The 15,675-nt window shown below is 42.8% G+C and overlaps 1 protein-coding gene across 1 annotated transcript in view; it reads left to right on the top strand.

The window, feature by feature from the left end:
* The first annotated feature begins 1,296 nt into the window (after nucleotides 1–1,296).
* The window catches only part of Man1a2 (mannosidase alpha class 1A member 2), a 128,643-nt gene continuing 114,264 nt past the window's right edge, over nucleotides 1,297–15,675 (top strand). The window contains exon 1 of the mRNA XM_052730007.1: nucleotides 1,297–2,162. Coding sequence (XP_052585967.1) covers nucleotides 1,861–2,162 — 302 coding nt within the window. The 5' untranslated portion in view covers nucleotides 1,297–1,860. The remainder of the gene's footprint in view (nucleotides 2,163–15,675) is intronic.

The following is a 15,675-nucleotide window of genomic DNA, read 5'->3' as shown; positions in this document are numbered from 1 at the left end:
TTTTATGGGCCTACTCGCCAATTACCAGCCACCAGTGAGGATGTGTACAAGGAACAGAAAGTAAATATTAAAATAAAAAAGAAGCCGAAAGCAAATTAGATGCCAGTATGCATTGCTAAGAAACCTATTACACTTAATCACAACCTGGTTCTTCTCTATATTGTAGATAACAGAACTGACTCAGATCATTTTTAAGCCTCAACTTCAACGATCTTATCTTTTGGGGTTTTAACACCTGCTCATTCATCTCTATTATCTTTTGGGGGAGGGTGAAGATGACTACAGAGTGTGTCCTAGGGACTGACCACCAGGAGACTCCTGTCCTCCACGGGTAGCCGGATTCCTTTAGAAAGGAACCCAGCTGAAAGGGCAAGGCTGCCATTTTAACACGGGACCGGCACGTGGCTGGTGCCACCTTCCTTCACCCAGCCTCGCGTGCCCGGGAACGCGTGGAAGTTTCGAGACTCTGCAGTTGAACCGGGGGGCCCGAGTCTCTGTGACCGAGGCAGGCGTCAGCCTCGGCCTCTGGAATCCGTCAGTTCCAGGAATCCCAGTAACCAGCGCCACTGTTCAGACCGGGGCGCTCGGTCAACCCCTGGCCTGGGCGCCGGGGGTTTCCGGGGTCTCGGGGTTCTCCCGGCAGCGGCCAGGCCCGAGCGGCCCGGCGGGCGGGGGAGGGGCGCGGCGGCCGGGAGCGTGCGCGCGCACCTCACACTCCGCCGCCCGGGGACGCCCACTCGCGAGTCGGGGCGGCAGGGCCGGCCCGCGCCCCCCGCAGCCGCTGCGCTCGACCCAACCGGTGTCGGCCCCGCAGCCGCTCCGCGCTCCTCGGGCCTCCAGAGGCCAGGGACCAGCCCCGGGCCGCGGTCCCGCGCTGCCGCTGCCGCCGCCGCCGCCGCCGCCGCCAGCCCGAGCCGTGCGAGCCACCCGAGGCCGGGCCCAGCCGGAGCGAGCCGGAGCCGCCCTGCGCGCTCGACCGAGGCGCGGCTGCTCGCCCGAGGCGCGTGCCGGCCCGCCCGCCTCTCCCAGGCGGTGCGAGGAATGAGCCGGCGCCGGCCCCGGGCTGTCGGTCCGAGGGCCGCGGCCCGGTTACTTCGCACGCCGCCGAGGCGCAGGGGCTCGGCTCCCGCGGCTGGGCTCGGCCGGGAAGCGGGCGGCGGGGCTCGCTGAGGAGGAGGAGGAGGAGGAGGAGGAGGAGGAGAAGGAGGAGGAGGAGGAGGAGCCGGGCGGGGGCGGCCGCTCGGCAGAGGAGGAAGTTCCGCTCCTGACAGAGCGCGCGGCGGCGCGGGCGCTGAGGTGTTCGGGACGCCGTCGCCCTCTCGGCCCCCCGGGCTGAGGCTCGCCGCTGCTAACGCCGCTCGCCGCTGCTCGGAAACCGCGGAGCTTGAGGAGCGGTGGAGCCGAGGCTCCGGACGAGCTCAAGTGGACCGACCCGCTGCAACTCGGCGTCTCGCCGGCCGCCCACGGGGGCGGGCGGCCGCCTCTGAGCATCGCGCCGGGGCGCGGGCATGGCAGAACCCACCTTGCAGCTTCTCTGCAGTGTGGCTCGCCCGATCCACTCCCCGGAATGAAGAGGAGACTCGCGATCACCCGGTGAGGCCCTGAGAGCCAAATGGCGAGAAGATCTTACCGGACAGAAACCAGCGATCGCTTGGGAGGTCACCCGGGCTTCTGGATGTAATCGGAGAGCGTGAAAGAGGTGGCCTCGTAAAAAAAAAAAAAAGCACAACAATCCTTTGAGAGGAGGGAAATTGAGTTTATCCATTTCTGCCAAGGTTTCGGAAAAAAAACGGTTCGATGTGTTGTACGTTTGATATAAGATGAGAACTTTATAAAGTATTCCGTCCAAGAGCCTAAACGATGACTACCCCAGCGCTGCTGCCCCTGTCTGGTCGTAGGATACCACCTCTGAACCTGGGGCCGCCCTCCTTCCCACACCACAGGGCTACCTTGAGACTCTCCGAGAAGTTTATCCTTCTCCTTATTCTTAGTGCCTTCATCACCCTGTGTTTTGGGGCATTCTTCTTCCTTCCAGACTCTTCAAAACACAAACGCTTTGATCTGGGCTTAGAAGATGTGTTAATTCCTCACGTAGATGCCGGCAAAGGGGCTAAAAACACCGGAGTCTTCCTGATCCATGGACCCGACGAACACAGACACAGGTTCGTTTGTTTTTCAAATTCTGGTACTCTGAAATTTAGGCTCTCTCTTTTGGTAGAGCAAGGGACCGTTCATTGCTTGATTTTTTTTTTCTTTCTTTCTTTCTTTTTTTTTCTTCTTCAGTAAAATGTCAGTGTTAAACGTTGCTGCCTCAGAGCTAGCAGAGTAGAACCATAGCCTGGAAGGACTAGAGTTCCTTAGTTTTCAGACTGTGGACAGCTGGGAGTGGAGAGATGGGGATTCAGATTGCGCGCATTGAGGACGTGTTGCCTGCCTTCAGTCTCTCTGCCCTGCCACCCTGTGAAGTCACCGAATCTTGACAGCCCTTAGACTTTGCTCACCCAACAAATCCCGGTCCCTGGCTTGTGCTCTGATCTTTTGGTTTTTGTGTAAGACATGGGGGCGTGGATATCTCTTAACGACTATAATTTGGCTAGTTCATCTGAACCGAGCTCTTGCGGGGTATAGTCTAGATGAAATGGAAGCTCTGCTTGTAACCTTAAAGTCATTTTTGTATCTTTACCGAAAAGGAGACTTGGGAGGCAATTCACTTTTTCCAAACGTGTCTCTTCTTTCATAAGCTAATCGTCGAATATGTGAGGAAGAATTATGTATTTGAGATGAGACCACCCGAATGATAGAGCGCCTGTAGAAAACTGGTGGTGATTTTAACCTAAGCGTGAGGATTTTGAAAAGCCTAGGTTCAAATGTGAGCCTCAGTTAGATATTTGGGACGACACAGTATTGTAATGAGAGCTTTCTCCGTTTGCCAGCGTAGTTAATAATCTCTTGCTTGGTGGTTCACTGACTTTTGGCTTTACCTTATGGAGTACTTCTGATATAGTTTCATACCAGTTTTCTATAATCTGGGATTTGTTTTGGTATTTTAACTTTGATACTTTTAGATTTTTTTCTTTAATTTTTCCCTTTGCTTTTGTAACTGAGAAAAATCTTGTTTTGGGAAGTATCTGCTGAAAAAATAAAGTCCAACCTTATTTCCCATGGTATGTATATAAGATATGAGCACTTGGGGAAAATGTATTTAAGGCTGGCATCAGAGCTCTTTGACAGTCGTGATGATGCATTAATGTCAGCTATTATGATCAACTGTCATGTACTAATAAGTAGCTCCCTTTATATTTTGTATGGGTAAAAGTTTTTAGAAATTGCTCATTTTCAGTTTAATGAATTTCTATTTAGAGAGTTAAGAAAAATTCTCAATTGGTTGAAGTTAAAATACAAATTTGAATGACAATGGAGATGTGTGCATTTTACTGCACAATTTTAAAAGGTCTATTTAAGTCATAAATAACACTCCTTCAGCTTTATAGCTCATGAATAATGTATGTTGATTGTTATTATTGAGAGCACCTGGCTCCTGAGTTTGGCATGACAAACAGTTCTGAAAGCTAAGGGATGGTTAGGGAGCTTCGCCCTTAGTTTGGGATAGGAAGAGTCAAGATATATATATATATTACACACACACATATATATATATAATATATATGTAATATGTGTAACATATGTGTGTGTGTGTGTGTGTGTGTGTTGCATTTGATTAGTTCTTGAGTCAAACAATTAGAATTCCTGTGTCGAGTGTTCAAGAGGTGAAAGACCTCTGTAGTCTCTCTCTTTCCACAGCATCAACAGTTTGTATTTCTCTTTGTTGAAGATTTTGTTGTTGCTTCCTCTCATCTGAAAACAATCTATTAAGAATAATTTTACCTTGAGCAAGTGTACACATTTAAAATGACAGCAAATTAATGTGCAAATATGAACTTGATTAAGAATAATTCAGAAAGATAATATTTTTATAGAATTATTTGTAACTGTGATCCTACTTATTTTGTGTGTTTGTAGTATCATAGAAGGCAAAAATTGAGGTAGGGGTGTGTGTGTGTGTGTGTGTGTGTGTGTGTGAGAGAGAGAGAGAGAGAGAGAGAGAGAGAGAGAGAGAGAGAGAGAGAGAGAGGGCTAGGGACAGGAGTGAGGAACCTCACTTTACTGGGTAATTGGAGGCAAGTCAAGGCCATATTTCCTGTTAATGGTGTTTAAGAGCTACTTGTTGGGTTAGTGTTTCCTAAAGGAATGCATTAGTTAATATAGTAGGGTTGAGTTCAGTAGTTAGTCATTTTACAGTTTTTTCAGTGACTAAAATGTGTGATTTTTTTTTTTTGGAGCTAATTTTTAATCAGCTCCAATTGTTTTCCTCTGTATGACAGTGACGTCTATTTTACAGGTTGTATTGAATGAGATAACACATACAGAGTCTTCAATATAGTTCACAGCATTCATCCAATTATCAATAATTCTTAGGTTATTATCACTTGTTAGAATTGGAATACTCTAATTCTGACTCTGCTTTAAGCATTTTATGTTTCTGAAAAGCTAGGTACAGTTTGATAAATATTTTAAGAGTACACCAGAATCTTACTATCAAAAGGAACATTTTATAACTAAATTATTAGTTAGCAATCAATACTGTTCAGACTGCCCATCTAGAGCCTCCCACGTGGAGAGGTTAGTGAACGTCGGATAGGTGATTTTGGTTTGGGGAGTTAGGAAGTTGTACTCAGAGCAATGCGAATTTTTATTTATTTATTTATTATGTATACAGAAGAGGGCGCCAAATCTCATTACAGATGTTTGTGAGCCACCATGTGAGTGCTGGGAATTGAACTCAGGACCTCTGGACCTCTGGAAGAGCAGTCGGTGCTCTTAACCTCTGAGCCATCTCTCCAGCCCCGCAATCAGACTTTATAGGGAGTGACTGTCCAGCATTTGGAGTGGAGGTAGGGAGCAATGAGAATAGGACGGCTTCATTGAGAGAGAAGGGCCTCTGAAGCTGAGTAAAAGAAAGCTGAATGAAGTGTAGTGATGGGAGGAAGAGAGGCTTCACTGAGAGTCCTAGTGGAAAAATCTTGGTGTCCTCAAGGAGGCAAGAAATGTTCAGTGACTGGTGTAGTAGACAGTGTAGTTGTGTGGCCAGGTGAGGAGAATAGACGGGGCAGATGTGGCCTTACAGTTCCTGTCTATTCCCTAGTCACAGGAGCTTGAATTAAATTATTAGCGTGCACAAAGTGGGGGATTCGTGTGAAAGTCTGCATTTCTGATTTTTCCCCAAAGAATTTGAGACTAGAGCAAGCAACACTCGAGTGTGTGTTTTCAGATGGCTAACGGTCCCACTGGCTCGCTCTGGCTTTCTCTTGACCTGCTTGTGCTCTGTATTTTATGTCACTCACTTAAGGTGTCACAAAAGTAATATAATAAATCAATACTTAGCCTGCCAGTAGTTAAGTTTGCATCTCTAGGTTGAATCCAACGGTCTGTTTTGGTCTGCATCCTGAGTAGCCTATGGGAAGTCACTAAAGCAAAGCAACACCATCATTTTGAAATTGAAAAATAAAACCAATTACTTTAGTACAGGAGGACAACCAAGGTTTGAGAGTCTACTGTAGCAGGAATCCTAAAAGGTCTTATTAATAAAATCAAACCTGAGGCCAGTTATTGGGGTGAATGCAGGAAGATCAGAGAAGCAGAACAAGCCACAGCTACCTCGCCTCGCCAGTTCCTCAGCTGATCCTGTTTCCTCAGACTGGAGTCCTCTGAGTCCTTATCCAAATGGATCTCAGCTGAACTGCTCTCGAAAGTCTGAAAGCTTCACCAGCTAAAAGTTTCTAGTTTCTGGTCCTTACGCCTTATATACCTTTCTGCTTTCTGCCATCACTCTTTGGGATTAAAGGCTCACTTTCTGGGATTAAAGGCGTGAGTCACCATGCTTGGCTGTATCCTTGAACACACAGAGATCCAGGTAGATCTCTGCCTCTGGAATGCTAGGATTAAAGGCATATACTACCACTGCCTATCCTCTATGTTTAATATTGTGGCTGTTCTGTTCTCTGACCCCAGATAAGTTTATTAGAGTGCACAATATTTCGGGGAACACAATACTACCACAGTCTACAACACAGATTATTGACTTAGGCCATAGTAGGAGTACTAGGGAAGAAGAGAAATTAGTGGAGAAATGAAATTGAGCTAAGTTTTAGAGATTTGTGGTTGGCTGAATATAGAGGCTAAGGTAGGTCTAAGGTCTTGGATTAATACAAAAGTTTTTTCTCCTAATGCCTTTTTTAAATTTATTAAAAAAAATTTTTGCCTTTATTTACATAATTGGTATTATGTGAAATTAATATATTTGCTTGAGGATACTTTAGCATGTTCCCTTTTATTAAGTAGTTTATAAATTTTTTGGTAATTTTTTATATGTTTATAAAGCATGTTTATAAAACATGTTTATAAAATATTTCAGAGTGTCAGTCAACTCTCAAGGTGATAATAGCACAAACAATACCAATAGTTTAAAATTACATTTATGATTTTAAATCGCTACAAATAAGGATTTGTTACAGTGTGCATTAATATCAATACATACTAGTTTACATAAAGTGTCATCTTTCTAGTTTGCTTATGTAATAGGCAGTTTCAATTCACTTATCAGTCTTTCATTTTGAAACAGACATTTACTTATGTAAATGATATTATACAGATGAGCTTGAGCTCCCCCTTCCCCGTCCCCCCCCCCCCCCAGTGTTTAAGTGGTTAAAACATTGAACATATATTTGTGAGTTATCCTTTAGTCAGGATCGTTCTAGTTTGAATTAAATTCTTGAGTCGTGTGTGTTTATTTCTGGTAGTTTTCTAAAGGGGGAAACGGTAGGTTTTAGAGTAGAAGATCTGAAGTGGAATTGTGGTTTTTATTTGGTGGCTATATGACAGTGTACTAGATGTCATCATTTTTAACCTGCGTGCCCATTACTAGTTACATCAGACAAAATGTGTACTTTAGCTGGATACAGAGATGACTTAGTAAGGCACTCTGGAAGCAGAGGCAGGTGGATCTCCATGAGTTCAAGGCTAGCCTGGTCTACCCAATGAGTTCTAGGCTACCCAGGGCTATATAGTCAGATGTTGTCTCAAAAACAAAACACAAACCCAAACAAAAATAAAACCCCACAGAAGTGCTGTAATGAGAGATTCTTGAATTTCTTATTTTAGACTTAGTTTTATTTATGTGAGTATCTTTCTCTGTGTGTATGCCATGTATGTGCGCAGGTACCTGCAGGGGCCAGACAAAGGCGTTAGATCCCCTGTAGCTGGAGTTTTAATAAAGGCCATTATGAGCTGTTGGATGTGGGTCCTGGGAATTGAACTTGTGTGCTCCTAACCACTGAACCATCTCTCCAGTCCTTTGAATTCTTTATTCACATCACCGATTGCTGTTTTTTGCTTATGATTCATCATTGCTTTTTAGTGCATGCGTTGGTTATTTTTCTAGTCACTGTGACTAAATGCTAGGCAAGAAGTAACTTACAGGCAAACTTTTATTTATTTTGCCTCCCAGTTGAGGAATGCAACCCATTACATGGCAGTGGGAGGGACTTGGTCTGTAGTGCCGAGGAAGCAGAAAAGGAATTCCACTGTTTACCTGGCTTTGTCCTTTTTCTCTTTGTATTTAGCCCTTGATCTAGTCCATGGGATAGTGCTCCCCAGCTTTAGGTAGGTACTTTTCTCTCAGTTAAATGTTTCTGGAAACACCCTTGGCTGACATACCGAATGTGTGTCTTGTAGGGAGTGGAGGAAGCCCTGATTTCGTGAAGTCCTTAGTGAGCGTTTGTTGTTGTAATGGACACAGGCTTGCAAGGACTCCAAGTTGACCCTTGGGAAATTGGCAAACCTCTTCCCCATAGAGTTCAGGCTCACAAAGTTTGAGTGTTTACTGGTAAGTGATCAGGATGTACAAAAGCTAGCAACTCCTCGTCTTAGGCTGTACATGAACTCACTGAGGTTCTGGATTGCAGAGGGAGTAGCTACCACTCCATCAGAACGTGTACACTCCACCTGACCCCAGCTTTTCTGTCCATGTGTCTGCATGTGTGTCCTTTCTTCATCCTCTCACTGCCCCAGTCAGGACCCAACCCATGCAGGACGTGGCAGTGCTTCATTAATGATCTTGGTATTTAGTAATTCAGTTGAATTGACAGTTGAAATTTACCATCACAAGTCTACCTCCTTGTCAATTGGCCCAAACACATTTCTTTTTTTTTCTTTATTAAGAAATTTTCTACTCACTCCACATACTATCCACAGATCCCCCCTCCTCCCTCCTCACACCCGCCCAGCCCTCTTTCCCAAGCCACCCACATCCCCCAAATCTAAGTCTCCCATGAGGAGTCAGCAGAGCCCAGCACACTGAGCCTAGGCAGGTCCAAGCCCCTTCCCACTGCACCAAGGCTGTGCAAGGTGTCACACCACAGGCACCAGATTCCAGAAGCCTCCCTGTAGACCAGGGACAGAGCCCGATCTCCCTGCCTGGGTGCCTCCCAACAGTTCGAGCCAAACAACTGTCTTCCGTATCCAGAGGGCTTAATCCAGTCCCATGGGGGCTCCACAGCCACCAGTCCACAGTTCATGGGCTTCCACTAGTGTGGCCAGTCATCTCTGCACGTCCTCCCATCATGATCTCGACGTCCCTCGCCTGCAGTATCTCTCCTCTCTCTCATCAAGTGGATTCCCGGAACTCAGCCTGGTGCCTGGCCGTGGATCTCTGTATCTGCCTCCATCAGTCACTGGACAAAGGCTCTGTGATGACAGCTAGGTTATTTGCTAGGCTGGTCACCAGAGTAGACCGGTTCAGGCCCCTTCTGGACCACTGCCAGCAGACCAAGGTGGGGTCAACCTTGTGGATTCCTGAGAGCCTCCCCAGCACCCTGCCTCTTCCTATTCCCATGATGTCCTCATCTATCATGGTATCTTCCTCCCTGCCCTCCCACTCTGACCCTGTTCCAGCTCAACCCTCCCATTTCCCTATGTTCTCATCCCCCACTCCTCGCCCTCTGCCACCCCCCTACACCCAGTCCACTCATGTAGATCTCATCCACTTCTCCTTCACAGGGCCATCCATGCCAAACACATTTCTTTAGTCTTAACATTCAATCTCCATCCTCTATAGGCTTATGGCCGATTCATAATGCAAAATACATTCATTCCAACTTGAGAAGTCCTCAGAGTTTTAAAAGTTTCAGTACTAATCAAAAATCTAAGGTTTCTTTTGAAACCTTAACTGTGAGTCTCTCATCCAATAAAATTTAAAATACAGACAAAGCAAGTTCTATATTTTCATTTACAATGACATAGAATAAACATCCCTACTCCTACAGGTAGTAATGAGGGCATAGCAAAGAAAGATAGGGCCAAAGCAAGACTGAAGCCAGACAGGACATATGCCCAGTCCAGTAGCTCCATGTCTGGTGTCCAGGGTTCTTGGTGGTTGGTATCATAGGGGCTCCAACAACCTTGGGTAGTCATTCCCTTCCAGTTCTGTGGTCTACAGTTACAGCACACCTAGCCTCTCTCTTAGGCTGGCCCCATTCCTTCCTGCGGCGTTTTTGGTAGCTATACCAGGTTCTAACATCTCCAACTTCCTGGGGTCTCTATTGCAGCTTAGGTTTCACCTTCATAACTTTGTGCAGTGGCCTCTTAGGGACCTTCTTACAGGGAATCTGACATGGTGCCTGGCTTCAGTGGTTTTCTGGAACCTTGGGACAAGCCTCCATCACCCTGTAATTCTGTGAAACTAGTACTCTATGGACAACTCTGCCAGGTTTTACTCCCAGCTCACAATGTAGTCTGGTGCCCTGTTCCACATAGCCTCTGTGTGCATTGGCAGTTGAAACTGGGAAGACACTTGTTTTCCAGCAAGAACCCCCTTCAGCAGCATTCTGAGTGCAGTCTCTTTTTAAATGACTTTCCATTTTACAAGCTAAGTCTTCAGTGCTTCTTTTTAAAAATATTTTAAAATTTTATTTATTTATTTATTTATTTATTTATTTATTTATTTATTTATTTATTTATTTATTTGTGTGTGTGTGTGTGTGGTGGGGTGTACACATGCCATGGTGCACGTGTGGAGCTCAGAGAACAAATTGGTTCTTTATACCAGTTGGTTCCAGAAACTGAACTCGGGTTGTAAGGCTTGGCAACAAGTGTCTTTGCCCACTGACCTATCTCTTTGGCCCCAAAGGGATTTTTTTTTTGTTGTTGTTGTTGTCCTAGTACAAAATGAGTGATTTCTCTTTAATTGCCTTAATCTCTCAACTTCCCCTGCTTAAAGAAAAATGGTTTTTTAGATTATTTAATTATATGTATGTATGTTTATGCACATATGTGCAAGTACCCGAGGAGGCCAGAAGAGGGTGTTGGGTCCCTTGGATTTGGAGGTAGCTGCAAGCCTTCTGATATGGGTGTTGAGAATTAGACTCTGCAAGGGCAGTGCATCCTCTTAACTGCTGAACCTTAATTTCCTTAATAACTAGGTCTTTGCCTATGTCTGCCATGTCTCAACTTTAAGCTTGCTCATGTTCCTTTCCTTGCTAAGCTGCACATTTCCCCAGTTTTCTGCTCTCTCTCATCATTAATCTGGGCAAGAGCAATGGGTAGTAACCATGCCACAGGCTCAGTGCTCTGCTGTAGTGAAATCTCCTCTGCTAAACAAATTAGCCCATTGCTTTTGAGTCCATCTTCCCTCAGGCTGTCTGGACACAGGCAGAGCACAGCCTTATTCTTTGCCAGAATGTAACATGAATTTTCTCTAGTCCAGTTTCCAGATGAGTCTTTATTTTTGTATGAGGCCTTATGAACTATGACTTCACTGTCTGCATTTTTATTGGCTCTCTGGTCCTCTGCACTCCCACCATATGTCCTGTTAAGTTCCATTTATAGCATTCTAGGACATCACAAACGCTTGTCACTTTTGACTCCTGTTGCCCAAATACATAGAAAATTGTGTGTGTGTGTGTGTGTGTGTGTGTGTGTAAAATTAGGCATAGACATAAAATATTTATTTATAGTAAATTAGATTTATTTAAAAACTGTTCTTTGGTTTTCATATAACCTTACCATTTAAGCACAAAAGCAAGTTTGCATTCTAATGATATGGATGTGTTTATTTTTACATAAAGAATTAAACTTCTTGAAAAAAATCTTGACTCAATATTTGATACTGCAGGACATAGAACATCTTCATTTTTCAGAGTTGATCAGTTTTTTAATTTTATAATCCTCAATGCTGAGAATGCTGCTTCACATAAATTTGTATAAAATAGCAATGTACAAAAATATCTTTATTTTTTTCATGTACTTATTTAGTGTGTGTCTGTGTGTGTATCTGAGCATGCACATACCTCAGGGTTCATATGGAGCCCATGTGGGTGTCAGAGGACAACTTGTGGAAGTTGGTTTTCTTTTACCACCATGTGGATTCAGAGGATCAAACTCAGGTCATCAGGCTTGATGGCAGGTGTATTCACCTGCTGAGCCATCCAGCTGGCCCACAAAAGGCACGTTTAAAGTCTTTTCAGAGATTGCTGGAAATTGTGCCATAATCCCAAGCCAAAATTCATTTAATGATTTTTAAAATAAAACTCATCAGCACCTGAAATAGCATCTCTAAAAATCAAATATTTTAACACTAAGCAAAGATAAACTAATACATACTGATTAAAATATTAGAAGGTTTTGGTTTTCACAATTGAATTATTTTCTGTTTAAGGGAAAGTATGTGTACAAAAAACACTGCAGCTCATAACATACATTGTTCTTGAAGCTGAGTTTCAGGAAGAGTTTATTGTATTGCATGGTGTATGGTGGCATGTACAGTACGACATGTCCATGTCATGTGTGCAGAATCAAGGTTGCAGTGAAGTCTTGTCATGCAGCTTGGGTGAGCATTGCTAGAAATACCCCAGATTCATTACATGTTTGATGTTGAATGCATCTGGTTATTGCATATTTACTGTTGTCATATTTTCATGCCCCCTACATTCAGTTACGTGTTTCCATCTGTGGTTGTGACCCACATTTTAAGAAGCTGAGGTATTTCACAGATCCAGAGTCTTCCAAACCCCTCCTGTAAACAGTTGTAAGGACCATGAACTATGCAGACAGGCTGTCAGAGCAGTGGCAGCCCTACTTCTTGGTTCCAGCTCTCTGTATTACTTTTTCTTTCCTGTGACCAAACGCCTGACAGGAAGTAACTTAAGGGTAGAGGGTTTATTTTGGCTTTTAGCTTTGCATGCAGTGGTGGGGAAGGCATGGTGGGAGGGGCTTGGCTTATGGTCCTGACCAAGAAGTAGAGGAAGGGACTGTCAGAATTCATCTGGCTTTTTCCTTTCCCCTTTGTTGTTTAGGTCTTGACCCCAGCCAGTGGAATGGTATTCTCCATCTTCAGGGTGGGTTCCTCCATCTAGTTAACCACTCTTTGGAAATCATACAGACACACTCAATGGAGTGCCTTATTAACACCCTCAGTGTTTCTTATTCCAATCAAGTTCATAGTTAAAAGAGCCATTATAGTTCAAGAGCTAGAGATTGTAAATATCAGTATTGCAATTTTAATTTTCTTTCCTTTTTACTCACTTGATCCCTCTTCTATGTCTTTAGACTCTTAACATGTTTATTTTATTTTTTGAGACAAGTCTTGCTATGTAGCTCAGACTTTCCTGCCTCAGTCTCCTAGGGTGTCAGAATAACAGTTTTTTATACTTAAAGCTTTTTGGTCCTTTCGCTGGTTTGCTGTTTTGTCTTCTGGTAAGTCTATTGGCTATTCCATGGCCTTTGTAATGTATTTCCCCCTTTTAGCTCATAGTTGTTTGTCTTGCTTCTCTTTACTTAGATGTGAATTATATACAGTCTGTGTACACTTTATATTTCTGAACAACAGACTAGAGTAGGTGTCTTTATTGTTGTTGTTCTTCAGATAAGAACATTGACTGAATACCTTTTTTCAGCTTTGTAGTTGGAGAACAAACAGTCTGCATTCATAGACTTAACTGTTTTATTGCTGGAGTACGTTTTAATGTAGTTCTTAAATTCAGAATACAGTTGACAGTATGGATAGTCTCTATGATTCCTTTATCACTCAGAGTATAGTTCTTCCTAGTTCCTCTGCACATCCAAGAGTTGCTCTCGGATAGAATGAAGGTGATTGGAAGATGAGGTAAGAAGTATGAAGGGCTCTATATAAATATTTCAATATATATAGTGGAGGTTCAGACCCATCTCAGGCAGACTATTGGCCCTTCACTGAGATACAGAGCACTTGCTAGGGAGGTAGATTGGGTTAAGGAAGGCCTGGTTGTTTTAAATCCAAGTATGGTTATAGATTAGTGAAGAGTTTGTCTGGATTCTATGTTAACTTTGTGATGGTTGGTTGATTGTTCTTTTGTTTTTTGATGGTCTGAGGGTTTTGTCTTTTCTCCACTTAAATCACTTCTAGTTTTTGTTCACAAGTGTAATCTGGGAGATGCTTACTTGCAGGGTAACGGTTTGTATATTCTTATTTAAAACCTAATTTTGATCTGGAGTAAAAATGCCTATAACTTTGCTTTATTAGTTTAGCATTTTGAAACCACAGAATGTTTTTTATTCTTGTATTGGATATTAATGAGATGAGTATTAAATGCCATAATAGATAGACAGTATTTATTGGTGGACAGTATTGTTGTTATTATTATTATTATTATTATTATTATTATTATTATTATTATTAAAACATATAGCCAGATAGTGGTGGTGCATACCTTTCATCCCAGCACTCAGGAAGCAGAGACAGGTGTTGGACCTCTGAGTTCCAGGCCAGCCTGGTCTACAGATCGAGTTCTAAGACAGCCAAGGCTACAGAGAAACCCTGTCTTAAAAAGCCAAAAGACAAACAAACAAAACATATAAGTGTTTTAAGAAAATAAAGTTTGCTCTAACTCTAGTTTGCTCTAACTCTAGTTTATTTCCTCCAAAAGCTATGATAGCTTTTACAAAATTTCCTTTGGCTTTCTTACAAAGAGTTCTAGGCTGGCCAGGTGGTGGTGCACGCCTTTAATCCCAGTGGGAGGCAGAGCCAAGTGGATCTCTGTGAGTTCGAGGCCAGCCTGTCTACAGTGAGAGATCCAGGACAAGCACCAAAACTACACAGAGAAACCCTGTCTTGAAAAAAACAAAAACAAACAAACAAAAAAGAGTTCTATCTTATTATTTCTTCTTTCAAATTCATGATCTCTGGATAATCTTTCCGAAATATTGACATTGATTTAGTTAGTTTAAGGTTTTTTTTTTTTAATCTTAACTACAGAGACTTTGCTACTGATTCTTTATTAGCAAAGGAAATGGAGTTTACCTCTTTGTGTCCATATCCAGGTAGCTTTTCTGATAAGACAGGTAGAATATCTGTAATCCAGGAAGACAGTCTGTGTAACAGTCATTTCAGTCAACTGTTGGACAGAATAGAGATCTTGTAACATTACAGTGGAGCTAACACATGCCCATCACTTGACTAATGCGTAGCTGGACAGGAGGTTAGGGAAAAGAAGTTGTGGAAGGGTGGGTCTGGGGAGGATCAGGGAATCCACAGTTCAGTTTAGCGGAAGCTTCGGCAGACCTGAATGAGCTCCTTTAAACATTTGAAAGTGTAGTCCCCAGCACTAAAAGGTTTTACTTAGCAGAGAGGAATTATCATGGTACATTATCTGCTTATAAGCAAAATATTATTTTCTATTATCACTATTGTACATCTGTGCTTTTGAAATCCTTGGAATTTTTTTAAAAATACTCTTTTCTAATGGTGATCTTTTTAAATCCTCAGCGTTCTTGTTACTACTGTGACCTTTATTAATAGCTTGACTCACTCCTTTAGCTCCTCTGCTGTTCGTCTGTCTTTAAATTTTTTAGTCTTTCTTATTGTTATGGTATATTTAAAGGATTATATAATCATTGCTTCCTGATCTGTCTTTCCCAGTAGTCCTTGAGGACAGATAACCATATTTTATTTTCTATTTCCAATGCATAAAGGCCTGCTGTTAAAAAATGAAAAAAACAGCCGGGCGGTGGTGGCGCACGCCTTTAATCCCAGCACTCGGGAGGCAGAGCCAGGCGGATCTCTGTGAGTTCGAGGCCAGCCTGGTCTCCAAAGCGAGTTCCAGGAAAGGCGCAAAGCTACACAGAGAAACCCTGTCTCAAAAAAAACCAAAAAAAAAAAAAAAAAAAAAAAAAAAAGAAAAAACATTAGAAATGATTCATATTTGCCCAAACTAGAACAAACTCATTCCTGGAATTATATCTAATAATACTCGGCATGCCCCTGCATTGAATCCATTTTTTTTTTAGGAAAAAGAAAAAGAGTAGAAACATGTGATGAGTGTGTTATGTGTTTAACCCTCTCTGGTTTTCTCATCAGATTTGTAAGTGGGTTTTAGTAGCCTCATTTTGATACTCTAACATTGAAACCATGCCTAAATTCTGAAAGTTTCCTCCAGAAGCTATATGTCTACTAAAAATTATTAATTGATTTTTAAAATGTGGATACATGTTGTATTTCCTCTTGATTGAAAATTACAAAAATACACAATCTGAGTCTGTTTATTTCTTGAGTAGGAAAATGATTTTGTTACTTGCATTTTTCTATTT

Source organism: Peromyscus californicus, unplaced genomic scaffold (genome assembly GCF_007827085.1).
Source record: "Peromyscus californicus insignis strain IS unplaced genomic scaffold, ASM782708v3 Scaffold_9__1_contigs__length_137607984, whole genome shotgun sequence".
NCBI lineage: Eukaryota > Metazoa > Chordata > Mammalia > Rodentia > Cricetidae > Peromyscus > Peromyscus californicus.
This window is presented reverse-complemented; position numbering and strand designations above follow the sequence as displayed.